Raw genomic sequence first — 17,463 nt, forward strand, 5'->3', positions numbered from 1 at the left:
ATACTCTTTGACAAAACTGAAGAAATGACATTATCTGTCTGAGGACATACACATACCCCATACACAAATATATTAGAATTTTAAAAATAAAAAGCACATGCTAGTAAAGCTGTTTTAACAGAATCACTCTCAAGAACACAAGAGACAAAAGTCTATTCCTATATACTGTTACAAAAACTGAAATGGTCATCATTTTAAAAGACTGGAGTCTGTATAGCTTGAAGATTTTAAATGAATAATGGGAAGTATAATTAATTGAAACACAAAAAAGGCACCATCTAAAAGAAATAGTACCTCACAGACATCCTTTAAGAAGGACATTGCATCTTGCAAATGCTCGTGAAGTTGCTGCTCAACTCGATTTTTCTGGCAAAGTCAAGACAGAACAGGAGGCAAAGCACAGGTTAAGATTAACTCCAAAAGAGATGAGGAAACAGCTGATGTGCATGTCAGCATAACATGTTAGTAAAGTTAACGCGGAGACCTGAGAGAACTACTTGTATTAAGGTATGAGAAGGCTGGGATTCAACAGGGAAGTTACAAGGTTATTAGCACATTGCCTATATTTGCTTACAAAATACATGAGAAGAAAACTTTTCTTCAATTTAAAATGTTCTGTTAGTCACAGAAAAAGAACATTTCTATTTGCAACCTGAAATTATTGAATGAGGGTATGACTTAGCATTCCATAAAATCATACTTATTTTGCTTTCATTATACTTTGTAATTCTGGGTAACAAATGTAAGCATACAAAAGCAACAGTAGTTAACATTCTACCACAAATTCTTCACGGCTCTGAGTACCTAGAAGGTTCCTTTACTGTCTGATTTGTTAAATAATGCTTTGCTTGTGTGATTTGCACAATACATTCTTTTCCATGAAAAAACATGGGAAATAACACTTTTATGACAAAAATCATTGACATTCATATTAAAATTTTTAGTGGAAATGTAATAAATTATACACAGCATTATCATATGAGAGAGTAAATATGACCATTTTACATTACTGGATTAAATTTTCTTACTTTTACTTGCCTTTTTTCAAAAGTTTTCTCTTTTATGTAAACATAAAAGTATAGAAATATTAAGCCCTAGATTTGTTAAAGAAACAGAAATCCCATAACACTATTATTTTAACACCAGCTGTCCTGAAACCAGAAGCCTGATGCCCCAAAGAACAGATGGCAAAAGGCACACCCAATGTGTCATATTGTTCAACTAAATCAGGCCATTTGTTAGCAAAGAATTCATGTGTAATGCTATCCTACTGTTTCTTCAGAGTTATGCAAGATTTATTAAAAAACAACAACAACAGAAAAACAAAAGCTTCAAGCTATCAGATAAGAGGCTCTTACCAGGGAGTGAAGTGAGTTTTCATAGCTTGGGGATGAAGGCGCTTGCCCTCCAGGTCTGGGCCACTGACTGGTACCTGTTAAAACCCAAAAGCATCCATGGATCTGTGTTAACTCAGTGATCTTAATAATGTTCTGAAGGAAAGGGAAAAGGTACTCAATAACTGTAAATAAATTTACGTGATTATTTTTATTCAGCCTTCATCATAGTAATAGCTACCTATAAGCCTAACACATTTAAAAAAATCTTTTTTATTATTAATAAAACAATGAAGGGAGCTTGAGAAACAAAGAGAAAAAAACTATACAACACAGCTACTTATTTGCATATTCTTTAGAGTTTGTTCACATGCACACATATCACGAGAAAATGCACTTATAATGTACTTTTTTATTCTGCCCTCTCCTTCCATGGTTTTACGTAGTCTTTATAATACTATTAATGACTACATTAATATTCCCGATTCTCTATATCATAATTTGTTTAGCCACTATCACCTCATTGCTGAACATTTTGGTTGCTATCAATTGCCTATTATGAATAGTGGTATAGTCAACATTATTGTGCTTTTGAGGGGAGGGAGGAGTAATGTCTTAAAGGTAAGTGCCATTTTAAAATTAGAGTATAAATATATTTATGATCCTGAATTCATAAGGCCAAGTTGTTTTACTAAAGGGTAATATTAACTGATAGTGCTTTCAGCAATGCACAGATGAACAAATTTCAAATGATTGCAAATACACTTGGGATCATCTGTTAAAAAATTTCCCTAAATTATTTATACCAAAATATTAATATATTATTTAATTAGAAAAATATAATTGTAGAAACTTTCGTTAGATGATGTTTATTTTTTGATGTTAGAAAAGTAGAAATACAATAAAAAATAGTGAAAATAAAAAAGAAAAGATACAAAGAACAAAAGGGAAAAATCTCTTAGGAAAAAAATAAAAGAATTCATCCATATGTTGTGGAGAATGCAATGTTTTAATGATCTTGCCAAAATATCTTTAAAAGGAAAAAGACAAAAACAATTGATCAAAAAATCTTTATTATTTCATGATTATGCATCTGAAAATAAGTAATTTACAGAAAATAATCAAGACCATTTAATTAAACATATATTATTGTTCTTAATAAAAGCTTCAGGGACAACATGAATTCTATTAATATTAGAAATCTAAAGTTGGAAGTTGAAGGCTTACTTAATTTGTCTTCCTTATTGCTAAAATTTGTCTTCCTTATTGCTAAATGAATAAATTATGTTCCACTAGAGCCTGTTGTTGCAGGTCAATCTGCCATATTTTAGGAAGTTAAAGAAAATGTAACACTACCACTTATCTGTTACCTCAGAAAAGCTTACAGTAACCGGGAACTATTATAGTTCATTTTAGCTGAACAATACCATTTAATTACCAAATAATCTAATAATTGTATTCCCATCAATCATATATGTTTTACAAGTTGAAAAGTTGAATACAGAGGTTCTTAAATACCCTGCTTAGATTTCATAATTAATTATATGCATACTGTTACGATTATACAAGTCAATTTTAAATATTAAAACTGTGAGAAGAAATATATGTTATGTACTTCAAGTATTATTTTTTTTTTACTTACAAGCAAATTATAAACAAATTATTTTGAGGACCATTAAAGGCTTCCTGCTAGACATACAGATGTAATCATAAATCAACTACTCAAATAAATTATGAACAATCTAAAATTACTCATTGAAACAGAAGCTTGTGGGCTAATTTTATAATTAACAAGTAGAATATCTCAACCAGGAAGACTCACTAAGTGACAGATGAAGAATTCACGTAAAAACAACCGGCCAACACCAGTGATTTCAGTGCATCAGTGCTTTCTAAGTACTAATGCAGAATTATGAATTTTACATATATAGGTTAATCATAACCTATTCTGAAAAAGACCCTAAATTATTTTTTTAAAAACTTTCCTTTAATGTTTATAATATTTTACTTATCAATTATTTTGTTCTGCTCCTCTCCCAACCCCTTTGGCAGATCAGCCTGTGATAGGAGCCTGATCATCAATTTACTTAACTTGCGTGAATATTAACACACATTTTATGTCCAAACACCTCAGAATTGTCAGCATGAATTAGCTTTGGAAAACAGGCAGTTTTTGTGGTTCTTCACTAGCTCAGTGTTGAGCAATCAGATGTGAGTACTAAGTTACTCAGGTAAGAAATCATCTACATAATTTTTTGATGATGGTATCAAGAAACTGTCCTAAGGTCTGCCTTCACAGTGTAATCCATTAAACTGGAATAAATATAAATATACTTAAACACTTAGTTTATATTATAGACTGGGCTGTTGTAGCGTAATGTATTTGGGTAAAATACAACATAACAGGGTTAAATCACTGATATCTGTTTGAACTTCATATAAATGCCAAGCTATAAATATTTCATAGCCTCACCTAGTCATTTCAAAAATTCATGCTATTGGTCACAAAGAGGATGACTGGATAGTTGTACAAGACAGAGTTAGGTCAGTAGAAGTCAATATTATGTCTGATAAAACTCAAAGGTAGGCATAGAAGTTTAATGGATACCTGGAGTTGGTAGACCTAACTCTTGGTTGGATTTGGTTGATTTGTACTATCAATTAAAGCTCCTTCTCCTCCTTTAAAAATCCTACTCTTCTTCATGAAACCTATGCTGACCACTAGTTTAGAGTGAATGTGGATGGCTGTATTTCAAGTGTTTATCTCATTTTCTCAATTAGACTGAAAACTTGTTGAAGTCAGGTAAATAACAGGCACTCTGACAAATGATAAAAATAAATATTTCATTGATTAAACTAGCCCAAAGTGAGGATTTGTGCTATTGAGTACTGCAATTATTGATCTTTTATTTATTTATATTCCAGAAGGAGGTAAAGAAAGGCAAAGGATGGTTCTGCTTGTCTGTCTTCCATGCTCTCTTAGTAAACATATTCTCTTAATGTAAATGCTTGTGTCTTTTCCTAAATGACTGTAGTAGACACACCAATTCCTCTCTTGTACCCTGTTGTGAGAGCCCTGATTTTGTTCACAAGGGGTAAGGGAGGTGGGTTTTTTCTAGTATGAACCAGGAGAGAGTAATTCTATTCTTAGCTCCTGGGATAAATCTCGATGCTAAGATAAACATGGTGGTACCATTTCTGTTGCAAGCAACTGTATTAGATCCAGTGCTGGCAAAGGAGACAAGAGTGGAAATCTACTGAAGAGGCTTCTGGAAAAGGGTTCTTAAAAGACAAGAAAAAGATGGTGCTTTCTCTTCCATTGGACACTGTTATATCCACATGTAGTACCTTGAACTGTGGTCTTGTCACCAGCCTGAGGAAGAATTGCAAAGTAGAGCAGGAGACCTGATATATGGGGCTACACCATGCAATGGGCTTCTTATCACACAACATGAAAAATCCTTTTATTGTTCAAACCTAGCTGAGACAAGTGTTTCTTTTCCTTTCAGCCTAAAGTATCTGAACTGATACAGTATATCTCAGAATCTTCCTCATAAGCATTCTCTAGGTAGAAATGTATGGCCTGAGAAGTTCCCAAGGAAAACAATGGGGGATTTAAACAAGAATGATGGCCTTAGAAGCTGCCTATGTAGCTCTGCACCTGTGTATCTATCCTTACAAAGCCTGTGCTGAGTCTGACTAATGCTCAAGCATAAGGACTAGGGCAAGTACAGAGAGCATATAGTGGGTAGAATTTTTTACTCTACATAACAGGCCATTGCTATACAAGGTACAGGATAATTTCCACATAATATATAGGAGCTCTGGTTTGTTCTTTTTCCCTTCAACAGTGAATACTTTTATCACAGTGTTTTCGTTTATTGCTTTTCTCTTTCCATCTCATCTCTGCTCTGCTATGGGGCGTGTGTAGAGGATGTGGAGACAAGAAGGAAGCATAGATAGAGGAGATGGGAGAGATGTACCTGCATAAAATCAGTCTTTGATTTGCTGTTTTAGCAGGATATGTGAAAGTATTTTTCTTTGATTATGACTGCTGAATTGAAAAAGATGCCTATTAACTCCTTCATTACATAATTCAACAGTCCTGTTTTCATTAATTCATTGAATTAAAGGGAAAAAGAACATCATTCACTAAACATCAAATAAAGAAAGAGAAAGAAATGTGAGATTTTACTTGGGATCATTATTTTTCGAAAAGTGTCTTAAGTCTCTGATTCTCCATTTCACTAATGTTCCTTCCTACCCAATGTTAATTAAAACCAAAGGACACTTTGGTGGCACAGCTATTTTAGTTGGCAGAGAAGGAGAGGCAGTGAGAATGTATAGTTAGGGCTCATATGGATACCTCAGATGAGAAAGTGAAAAAGGCTGTCCCCAAACTGACACTGATAATTTTAGTAAAGCTGTGCCAAGAGGGTGAGTAGGGTTAAAGTTACATCATTCTTCCTGTAATTTCAGCTCTGTTAAACAACAACTTTAAGTCAATGGGTCTTTCATAGTCTTGTCTATGTGGGGAACAGCTGTTCAACTTTTACTAGACAGCTGAAGCCATGGTGTCTGAGAAAGTGGCAGAACTTGCTAATATCTGCAAGCAGCTGCCAGCAGTTCATCATTTCCACACCGGAATGCTTCTTAGCGGAGTCACAAGGCTAATACACAAAGCACAGGTGATAGTGAGGGTCCTGACATCTAAGCCCTGATTTTCAGAAACCCTGAACAATGCAAAAAGGCTTAATAACAACAAAAAACAAAACCACATGGACTTAACTAATGGCTTGATCAGGAAAACAGAATTTTTTCTGAGGTCAGTTGTTGCTGGAGGAATATGGCAATTTTACCCAGTTGCCTCATCTTTTTTCCTCAAATTAATATAATTTTTCTTCAGCTAAGTTTTTCTCCAAACACTGCTTAGAAAAATATAGTTCAAGTTTTAAAATTATAGCTTAATAGATATTAAAATTTTCATGTAATTTTATTTGTTCCTAATAAATCAAAAAAATTCCCATTTATTATAACAACAACTGTGTCTCAACAAATTCATCCCATAGGGTAGTATCCAGAATTTGTCCATACTAATATGAAAACAATCCAGGAAAAAATAAAGTAAATCTGAACCACTTATTTATCTCCACTAACAATATTCATCTACATTCACACAGAGTTCTTTTCCTTAGCAGAAAAGCTACATCATCCCCAAGAATTTTTATATATATGTGAAATAATAACTTAGCTGGCCTAAAAATAAAAACAGACTATTTAGTAGAAATAGTTAGTCATCTATGAGTCTTACATATTCAGTGGTCCCCAGCCTTTTTGGCACCGGGGGCCGGTTTCATGGAAGACAATTTTTCCAGAGGCTGGGGATGGGGGAGTGGGGTGTCGTGGATGCGGAGGGTATGGTGCGGAGCTGAGGCAGTGATGCATGGCCCATTTCCTAACAGGCCACAGACGTGTAACGGGCCATGGCCCAGGGGTTGGGGACTGCAGTGGTACATGGTAAGTGCAGAAAACAAGGAAGAAAGAAGTTACATGTACTTTTAAATAGATTATTTTTCTTTATTTATATGCTATTGTATAAAAATTTTTTATTTCACTCCATTATAATTTCATCTCAATTGCCTAGTCTTATTTTTATTCTAACAATTGTTCTTAGACATTATCACAAATTATATTAAAAATCAGGGAAGATATTAATAAATAATTCAAAACCAGTGAATATTTCAAGAGTCTCTAAAATGAACTTAAAAGGAAGGCTCTGTTTACATGCTTTCTTTTTTGAGACAGGGTCTCGCTCTGTTGCCCAGGCTGGAGTGCAGTGGCCTCACCATAGCTCACTGCAGCCTCAAACTCTTGGGCTCAAGTGATCTTCCTTCCTCGGCCTCTCCAGTAGCTGGGACTGTGGGTGGACACCACCATGCTGGGCTAGTTTTTCCTTTTTTTTTGAGACAGAGTCTTGCTTTTTCACCCCGGCTAGAGTGCAGTGGCATTATCATAGCTCACTGTAACCTCAAACTCCTGGGCTCAAGCAATCCTCCTGCCTCAGTCAGCCTCCTGAGTAGCTGGGACTACAAGTACGTGACATGATGCCCGGTTAATTTTTCTATTTTTAGTAGAGACAGGGTCTTGCTCTTGCTCAGGCTGGTCTCGAACTCCTGACCTAAAGTGATCTTCTGGCCTCAGCCTCCTAGAGTGCTAGGATTATACGTGTGAGCCACTGTGCCCGGCCTACATGCTTTCTTATCACCAAAATATAAATGATATTTTCATAAATTTTTATTGAATTTTACTGAAAAACAAATGAACTAGAAATACTTCCAAGTAGCCTATATATGTTATGAAGTAGTTAGATAAAAAAGAAGCCTACCTGTGAGAGGTGAAGGTGATCCAACTGGTGTTGATGGATTTGATGGAAAACTACTGCTGGTATGGTCGGGAGAATAAATCTAACCAGAAAACAAGAGATATACATGCATTGATATGTGACAACAAAAAAAATAAATCTAATCACATGGAATTATTTTTATGATCTAAGTTGCCACCTCTAAGGCTCAGAGTAAGAAATTTTCTCATCAATTTTAGGACTGTTGCATTACACAAAGATCACAGAAGCCTCAGTTTTAATACTAGGATTAAAAGGTATCATATCTATGCTAATATGAGAGGAATAAATTACAATTATTTATTATTCTAGTGGAAAATAATTTAAAGTTTTTAATTGTTAGAACAGAAAAATGAAAAGTGATAAAAAATTAACAAATATGATAATTAAACAATCGTTCTAGAACATACAGTCTACATTAAGTGGTACCCTTTAAAAATAATCACCTCAGAATACTATTATCCTCTGGGATGGTCTTTAAAACCAGTTAACCAGACAAAGAAAATAATTTTTTTAAATCGTTACCCCTTACCTCTCATTTAAAAAGTTACTCAGTTTGACCAACCAGATTTTTGCCAATTTTAGCTCCAAAAAATGATTGTATGAGTGTTGTAAAAAATTAAACTTACTCTCCAAGGATACTTTGTCACTCTTGTCAAAAGCAGAAAACCCCTGATGTACTTCAAAAAGTGTTCCTAGATTGATTTGTGAACTTTACTTCCTAATAGGTCTACTTCAAAGAGGATAAAATATCAGGAAACATACATTTTGATATTCTGGCTAAAAGTTTTAATACTTTTTATGTACATTTCATACTGCCAAAAATAAATAGTGACAGAGATTCGTCCCAGTTTATCTAATACTTGAAAATTCCCCTTAACCCGGGCACCAAGGGCCTGGACCCTAAGAGATCTCTTCTAGGATATCCTATTCTTGTAACAGGCATAATAAATCAGTTTTGCATCTCAGCACTTAACTTAGGGTAGACAAATCAACTTACGTGGATAAATTGTGTTCAAAATTTTTTTAAAATTATTTATTTATTTACTTTTGAGACAGAGTCTTGCTCTGTTGCCCCGACTAGAGTGCCGTGACGTCAGCCTAGCTCACAGCAACCTCAAACTCCTGGGCTCAAGCAATCCTCCTGCCTCAGTGTCCTGGGTAGCTGGGACTACAGGCATGCGCCACACACCCTGTTAATTTTTTCTATTTTTAGTTGTCTGGCCAATTTCTTTTTTTTATTTTTAGTAGAGAGGGGTCGCACTCTTGCTCAGGCTGGTCTCGAATTCCTGAGCTCAAGCAATCCTCCTGCTTCAGCCTCCCAGAGTGCTAGGATTATAGGTGCGAGCTACCTCACCCAGCCATGGTCAAATATTTTAAAAAAGAAAATGACTTGTGAGTGCAGAGTCATCCAATAGAGATAACCTTGCTCTGAACAAGAGCGCTACTGAGTTTAAAGAGGCCTGAATTATGGCATATAAGGGTCTCAGGATTGGTTTTAAAGATAGTATAATGTTTTTTCAGTCTCTGAGTAAGCCAGCTATTGGGAGATATTCATGTAAAACAAAATTCCACAAGTCATGATTAACAAATTTTATGGCTTTCATTCCTTTGACTACAGACAGATATATCTACTTCAAATAAAATATATCAATTTGTATGACGGATGGTTAGTAAGTTATAATTGTAAATGCCTATAAATACCAACTGTCTCAGTTAGATCTAGAAGTTGTAAACTCAAGTTAGAAAGCCATTTTGAAAAAGCAAAGGTGTGGCCGGGCGTGGTGGCTCACGCCTGTAATTCTACACTCTGGGAGGCTGAGGCAGGAGGATCGCTGAGGTCAGGAGTTCGAGACCAGCCTGAGCAAGAGCGAGACCCTGTCTCTACTAAAAAAATAGAAAGAAATTAGCTGGACAACTAAAAATATATAGAAAAAAATTAGCCGGGCATGTTGGCGCATGCCTGTAGTCCCAGCTACTTGAGAGGTTGAGGCAGAAGGATTGCTTGAGCCCAAGAGTTTGAGGTTGCTGTGAGCTAGGCTGACGCCACGGCACTCTAGCCCGGGCAACACAGTGAGACTCTGTCTGGAAAAAAAAAAAAAAAGAAAGAAAAAGCAAAGGTGTGGAAAAAAGTTCAAAAGACTCTGGGAGGACTTAGTAAAAGGGGGTAGTATAATATCAATATTGCTGCTCTTAAAAAGTTATTAAAGTTGTATCTGTGAAAATTAGCTAAAGGTCACATTTTGGTTTTTAGTGGCTTGCTCACATGCATTGATTAAATTCTTACTATGTAAGTAAATTAGGGAAGGTCCTCAAACTTCAACAAAAACATGTTTCAAAACACCCCTTATTGTAAACTATTCTTATGTTCAAGATTCAAATAATTATACCTTTAAGAGAAACTGATGCTTACCTTTATGAAATATGTCCCTAGCTATAATATTGGTATGGGAGGGAAAGGTCAAAAACATTTGATGGTGGTTAGATGAGGAGAAAAGCTTCAGTTTTATGCAAAACTGTGACTATTATAAACTAGCCTAACTCCCTGACTTTTAATCCTCATCTGTAAGGATTAAAAGCATTGGAGAAACAGCATTCCCTCTGCCACACATACATGCTTGTTTTCTTATTTCTTTTTTAAATTTATTGAGGTAAAATATACAATTTAACAACTTTATCATTTTAAGTGTACAGATCAGTGGTATTAAATATATTTATATTCTTTTTTCCTTCTTCTCCTTCTATTTTCTTCATAGTGCTTACATTATATTCCTCATCATCTAAATTTGTTTACTTGCTTATTATTTGTCTCTTACCCTTTCCCCTAGCAAAATGTAAATGCTAGAAGAACAAGGACTTTGTCTTATTTATCAGTGCCGTAGCTTCGGATTGCACGACACTGTTGATAAATGGCAGGGGTTTAATATATAGCTGTTGTAAGAATAAAGGGTATTATCCTTTCTAGGAATTCCCATTTAAGTGATTGTTTTCAGTCCCTGGATGCATTTACCCAGGTTCCATCTTTTTTTTATTCTTCCATTTCCCTTATGGTAGGTGTCCCCAGAGTTCAGTTTTCTTTTCTATTTACCTGTGCTTCATTTCTTGGTAACACTATACTTTTGTAAAGTATCAACTATCATATCCTAGTGAATGACTCCTAAATAGACATCTACACTGTCCTAACACTGGTGGTTGCTAGACTTCTCTAACCTGACATGTTCTTCTTTCATCTCAAGCTTAGTATGTCCAAACCCAAACTTTGCACCCCAGGCTTCCTCCCCTTACCACCTGTACTCTGTCCTCTCTACTTTGGTTAGAAGCACCATTCTCACGGTCACCAAAAGCACCATCTCTCTCCCCTCTTTTCCTCTGTCCCTTCATTCTCCCCTCTGTAGACACCAATACCTACAATTCCCTGTAATGTTTCTGGGACAGGCACATGTCATTCTCACTGCCATCATACCATTTTAAATCCGTATTAGAACCTGTGGCTAGACTATTTAAGTCTTTATACTTCTCGTAACTTCCATCTTTTATCCCAAACCACTGTCCTCGAAAACAGTTTTGAACAGTCAAATCCCATGCTCTTGTTGCCTGTTAAATAAAACAGAATGACATTTGATCTCTTCCACATTCTGGTCACAAAAATATCTTTCTATCTTATAATCTACTTATAACCTTATCCTATTATGTATCCAAACACAAGATTTTTTTTCATTTTTTTGAACATTGCTTGTCTTCCTTTCAGAATGCCTACCTCTTAACTTCCCCCGATGGAATTCTATACTACATCAAAACTCAACTCAAATGTCATTTCCACATTTACATGTCATTTTCACCTCCCTTATACTTTTAGAATGACCTAAATTTCTCTTTAGTTTTTTACTTCACACTATGTTCTACATTGTCATTACTGGCATAGCTGTCTTATCTTCTCTCCCTGACTATTAAGCTCTTTGAAGACAGGAACCTTATATTGGTCAACATAGAATCCACCATTGTCTGCCACTATTTTGTATAAGCAAGTGCCCGATATATTTTTTTTAAACTTGAGTTGTAAAAGTACACTTAAAATTCGGTATATCACTACTCTTGTACTTTGAGAAAAAAAAAAAAAAGAAAAAAAGAAAAAAGAAAAAAATTCGGTATAATACTGATAAAAAGAACTTAGTAAATGGTAATATTTGGTTTAGTATTTATGTAATGGGTATCAGAAATAACAAAGGAGGAAAAAAGAGTTTATTATAAAGATGACACAATTTCAAATCAGTTTTATGGTATAAGCTTTGAGAACATCGTTAGGTAAGCATGAGCTTTTGAGGGTAGAAATGGACTACGACTAATCCTTATTTTCCCTGACAACTCTGCCCTTACAGTTAAACAATCCCTAAGCATGTCAAGAACTGGTGAAAGCTCCTTTATGTCAATGAAGGAAGAGGTTATACCTTAGAGTCATATAAAATCACTACATTTAAATGACTTTGCAAACTGCTGATGCTATATGTAAAATAGGTGTGAGCTTTTTAAAAATCACTGTATAAACAGGAGAAGCAGTACCAAAAATGCATCAAGTATAAAAACATGTAATTTCTTCACATAGTGTGAAGTAAAAGACCAAAGAAAAGTTCAGGTTATTCTAAAAGTACAAGGGAGATGAAAATGACATGTAAATGTGGAAATGCAGCTTCTCCTTTTGTACAATAAAAGCCATGTTTTCTACTCATCCATCACATTTGTTGGTTCTACTTTGCCAATTAAAGTGATGACAGACAGAATTATCAGTATTTTTCCTGAAATTACAGACAGCCCAGCAAGTTACAAGACTTTTTCTTATTCCTTTTACTTTCATAAAAAGAATATGTGGGGGACAAGGAGCAATACAACATTAAAAAGGCATAACACAGGGCTTCTGGATCTCAGACTGTTTCACTAAACTTTATCTCTGCATGTTTATTCTATTATCAAATCACAAACAAATTATACTTACTCTGTAGAAATTGTGTTACCTTAAAAAAAGTTCTAAACACAAGGCTTTATTTGACAAAGAGCATTCTAAATCAAAGAATAACATTTCTTTTCATACTTTCTGGCCTTATAGAACTCCTACAATGATGTTTGAAGAGAAAAAAAATCAGTCACTTAAAAAACAGCGATAGGAGTGATTTAGAGTGTAGAGCATAAACACAAAGTAAGAACTCATTTTGCATGCAATCCCTGGTCCTCATGCTGTTAAATGACCAATGATGAATAACTCCGGATACCTTCTGCCAGGCTTAAACGGTAATATGCCTCATTTTACTGCAACAAATGAGGCTCCTCCTCCTATCAGTCACGGTCCATTCCAATCAGCAGGGTGCCAATAAGCCAGAGGCTAATGAAAAGGGCCTCAGACAAAAAAGAAACAATGGAGCACTCCCAAGCCCAACCCAGGAACTGTGAGCCCAATTTTTTAAACACTACAGTGCACATTTCAGTTAATCTTTATTATGCTAATGTTATTGAGTCTAAGGAACAAAGAAACTTATTTCATGAATTACTTTTAAACATCAACTTCCCTGAATTTTCTTTTCTTTTGTTAGAGACTACTGACCATTTAACTATCCAGATTAAAACACACACACATGCAACACACACACAAACACTTTCCCCTTGCTCTAAGGTAGAAATCAAAACATAAATTATCACAAAGAAGTCTGATATAATCAACAAAGTTAAACAGTCCTCTTGTTTGATCTCCTCTAAATTAAAGACCAAGTGTTTTGATATGGTATTAGGCACTGAAATAAACCAGATGTTTCTTCCTCTATATAACTCTCCATGGGCACAATCTTAAAGGGTTATTGTCTGGCAAATGTTCAGGGAAACACATTAGAAATGGCACGAATACCCAATTTTCCTTTCCTTCTATCTACCCTAGTTTATTATCTAAACTAATGCATAATCCACAGGGCTTTGGGAACTTTGTGTAAATACTTTCATGTACAATTCTCTTTCTTGCTATCCTGAGAATAAGACCACAATTATCCAGGCTTAAACCTAAAATAAAGGAACCTTTGCAAATGTATTATCTGGCCTTACATGTTTAATCACACAGTATTCTGTGTGCTCTTTAATACCTAAACTGAAGAACAAAGGTTCTACCCTCTGATGTTTCACACATGAAAGATCTTCTGAGACATATATCAGACAACTGGGGAAATAGAACTAATTTCTAATGACAATAGCATGTTTCTCCATCTAAAACTAGATGCTATATTAAAAATGTCATATTCTAAAGAACTTAAAATTTCATACTCGTCATAGCCATCATTTCCAAAGACTTGTAATACCTAACATAAAATTCTGATATGCATGTCAGATTCTCAAGTCTAATCCTCATTAAGTTCCTTCTCCTCATCTTTTCTATCCCCAGATAATGTTTTTGTTTTTCAGTATATTTTGAGAGCACTAAACATATATTAAAGTGAATGTGAGTCTGTAATGGAAGTTAGAGAAAAGAATGTGTTTGGGGAGGTGTCCGGTTGATGGGGGCGGGAAGCAGATGGATTGAAGGAAGGGATTTGAAATGTGCAGACTATGGCATGCAGTGATGGAGCAGATGGAATGCATCACCATCAGCTATGACAGAAATGATTTATGGAATGACCTGGCTGCTCCTGCCTAGTAACAACACAGGATGACAGAGCTGAGTTTCCATGACAACCAAAGCCCACCCACTAACTAGATTAAACATTTTTTCCCTGGCTTCCATTCATAGTGAATTTGGATTTTCTTTTCCAAATGCCATCCTGGTTTGGCTAGTATGCTGTTAATAATATGGGAAGATATGCAAGGACTTGAAGGGTAACTGAAAATGAGCTTGAGAGGCCACTAAAAACATCACAAATTCTTGCCTGCTTAAACAAAATAAATAAATGACCTTTGAGAAAAAAAGCTCCCAAAATGCAGGTTATATTTTTAAAGGCTGCTAGTATTGAAAGTTCACATGTAATTTGTCCTCTCATATGTGAAATATCTGTTAATGGATTCTTCCAGAATCAGAAGGAATATATCAAGCCAATTAAATACCTGGGAGCCCCTCAGATTTAACAGTATAGAATAAAATTTTCTTCTTAAATAGGTACTTTTCATCAGGTGCAATAAGTCCAGAAAAAGGTGAGACAATTCTCTTTAATCCTCATCTACACGGTGTAAGACACAGTCACTGTAGCACTGCTCTTTCTGGACATATGGAGCAGTGGTTAAGAGCAGAGTCCGAAGCTAGTCAGAACAGGGTTCTAATATATATGGGCTTTACCCTTGCTAGCTTGTGATCCCTAGGGCAAGCTGCTTAATCTTTCTGAGCTCAAGTTACTTAACCTTTTAAACTTGAGTTCCTCATCTGTAATGTGGGGATAATAATGCCAACCTTACAGGGTTTTCTTGACAAGGATTAAATGAAACAGGGCATGTGAAGTCTTAGTATAGGGCCTACCACACAGTAAACATTCAAATTATACCTGATAATTTTTGTGGGTTTTGTTATTATCATCACTATTATATGATCCACAATTGAATTCAACAAACATTTACTGAGCTCCATTTTGTGTGGGGCTCTAGTATATAGCAGACAAGTTTCACTTGGTTTCATTTCTCAAGAAGCTTGTACTCACCTGTAGAGAAAGATTTATTTACAGAAACAATATATAAAGAGGTTTATCTCCTTAACTGTTCAACAGTTGCTTCCACTAATGTATAGCAACAAATGTGTTTGACAGAGTTAACAGCATTTCACAGAAAAGACAAGACAACTCTATGGGAATTCTAACAGGCATATTGCTCAGAAGGAAAGAAGAAACAAAAAAATAGTCTAAAGAGAAATTTCAGAAAGTAAAAAACACAAGTGCCTCTTTTAAACAATTAGATTTGGAATCTTTGTGGATTACTGATTAATGCTCTCCCTCCTTTTAGCATTCCAAAAGAAGAAATTTTATTGTCTTAATAATTAGATATTAAAACAGTCATTGCTTTGTCATTAATATCCTGATGTGATGTAAACTATCTGCTCAGGAAAATATCGTAGGATTCCTTCAAATCAGTTTTACTCATTTTAGCATGAGTTCTTCATTGAATCTGGTTTTTTTTTTCCCGAGAAGGCTTTCATTTCCTATCTCTTGACTAAATCAGCTGCAGCTGATTGTTTTTGCCTTTTTAAAAAAATAACAGTACATAAAATACTTTTCATCTTGGAAAAGCTCCTTATGAAGGCACTTCATTCTCTGGATCAAAAGAATAGCTGAGTTGTCTTTCTTGGTTCACTTGACTTATTTTAATGGGCCACTATGTATGTAAAATAAATAAATAGACTTCATGATTAATCTCAGTAACTTGTGCTTTAACATACTTCTTTGTCCTCTTCCCAGCATTTGTTGTAACATTGTGGGCTTTCCTATAATAGAGCCTCTTAAAAAAATTGTGCTGAACACCTGATAATATTAATAGAATTCTTTACTTTTATAACAGGGAGGTTGGAAAAGCACCAAAATCTGCATTCAGCGTGTGCCTAGGCAGACTTCGAGGGAATTGTGCTGTGTGACCTAAAGTTCTTATGAGGTTGTCTGAAATGAAAAAATATGTCAGCAGGGTCTATGGTGGTCCCATGTGTATGAAGTTATCTGTGACAGAATCAAGTGTGCTTTCCTTACCAAGGAGCAGACAATCACTGTCAAAGTGTTGAAGGCACAAACATAAAGTCAGAAAGTGAAATTTTTAAAAATGAAGCTTTTTTGAGTAATAAAAAAAAAAAATCAAAAGGTTTAAAAAAAATGCCCAAGTTTCTCGTCCTTCTACCTATACTTGATCCATTAAAACAAAGACATATTTAAATTGAAGTCAGAAGGGTAGCTGTTGTGGAGGTGGGGTGGAAAGGTGTTCTCAGGAGTTAATTTAAGGGCAGGTATCAATACAAACCAAGAATAGTTCTAAATATGTAATGAAACTGGTCTTGTTATAACTACACCCTTTAGACACTTATCACTCATAAAATCTAATCACTGTATTCAGCAGGGTAAAATGCATTCAGCAGAATGTGTAAAACCAATACTCACAGATGCCAAAGCCTTTCCAAGTGCATCACCTGTCTGCGAGCTTCCTGCAGCATTCCCTCTGGTTCCTGGACATTTCAAGTAGAGAAACAAATTTAGAATTATAGCAAGCAAGTATGCTTTTTTTTAAAGCATTTTCCCATTATTTCAAGGGTGTGTTCTATTGTCATCTCACACCTGTCACAATAAACCAGGAAATACTCTGTATGTGTTGTATTTAATAAGCTAAAGTTGGATTCTTTACCAGTTTCTGTATTAATGAAAATCAAGTTTCTTGTCTTCCTTTCTTTCATTTTTAAACTCAGTACTAAAAATATATATTGAAAGATATGGGGTTCACTGAAAATCTCCAAATTAGGTTTTAGAAAGTTTTGTTAGCCCAAAAAGCTCACCTAGAATGCTATCTGATCCATTGATAGGAGGAGTGTGTGAGGCAGCAACGTAAGGTGAACTGCTGGTACTGCCACGATGAAAGCTGGACATTGGTGGAAGACTCGTGCTTATGTCTGTTGGTGAAACTGAGTGTGGAGGATAATTCTAGGAAAAGGGGGAAAGAGACATGATCTATTAAGTATATTTTCTGAATAATATGCACAATGGACAACTATAACAGGTCAAAGTTAGCAGCTAAAGAGTGCTACTATTA

At 35.2% G+C, this 17,463-nt stretch overlaps 1 protein-coding gene across 16 annotated transcripts in view; it reads right to left on the reverse strand.

Annotated features, from left to right (window-relative positions):
- The window catches only part of TCF12 (transcription factor 12), a 350,504-nt gene that overhangs the window by 28,663 nt on the left and 304,378 nt on the right, over positions 1–17,463 (reverse strand). For 8 of the 16 annotated variants that reach the window (XM_069483534.1, XM_069483565.1, XM_069483553.1 and 5 more), the window contains 5 exons: positions 17,210–17,354; positions 16,821–16,885; positions 7,720–7,798; positions 1,359–1,432; positions 295–366 (listed from right to left, as the gene is read on the reverse strand). In XM_069483534.1, coding sequence (XP_069339635.1) covers positions 295–366; positions 1,359–1,432; positions 7,720–7,798; positions 16,821–16,885; positions 17,210–17,354 — 435 coding nt within the window. The remainder of the gene's footprint in view (positions 1–294; positions 367–1,358; positions 1,433–7,719; positions 7,799–16,820; positions 16,886–17,209; positions 17,355–17,463) is intronic. The other 8 variants (XM_069483559.1, XM_069483556.1, XM_069483562.1 and 5 more) reach the window with 1 other exon arrangement.

The sequence above is a fragment of the Eulemur rufifrons genome, chromosome 2, assembly GCF_041146395.1.
Source record: "Eulemur rufifrons isolate Redbay chromosome 2, OSU_ERuf_1, whole genome shotgun sequence".
NCBI lineage: Eukaryota > Metazoa > Chordata > Mammalia > Primates > Lemuridae > Eulemur > Eulemur rufifrons.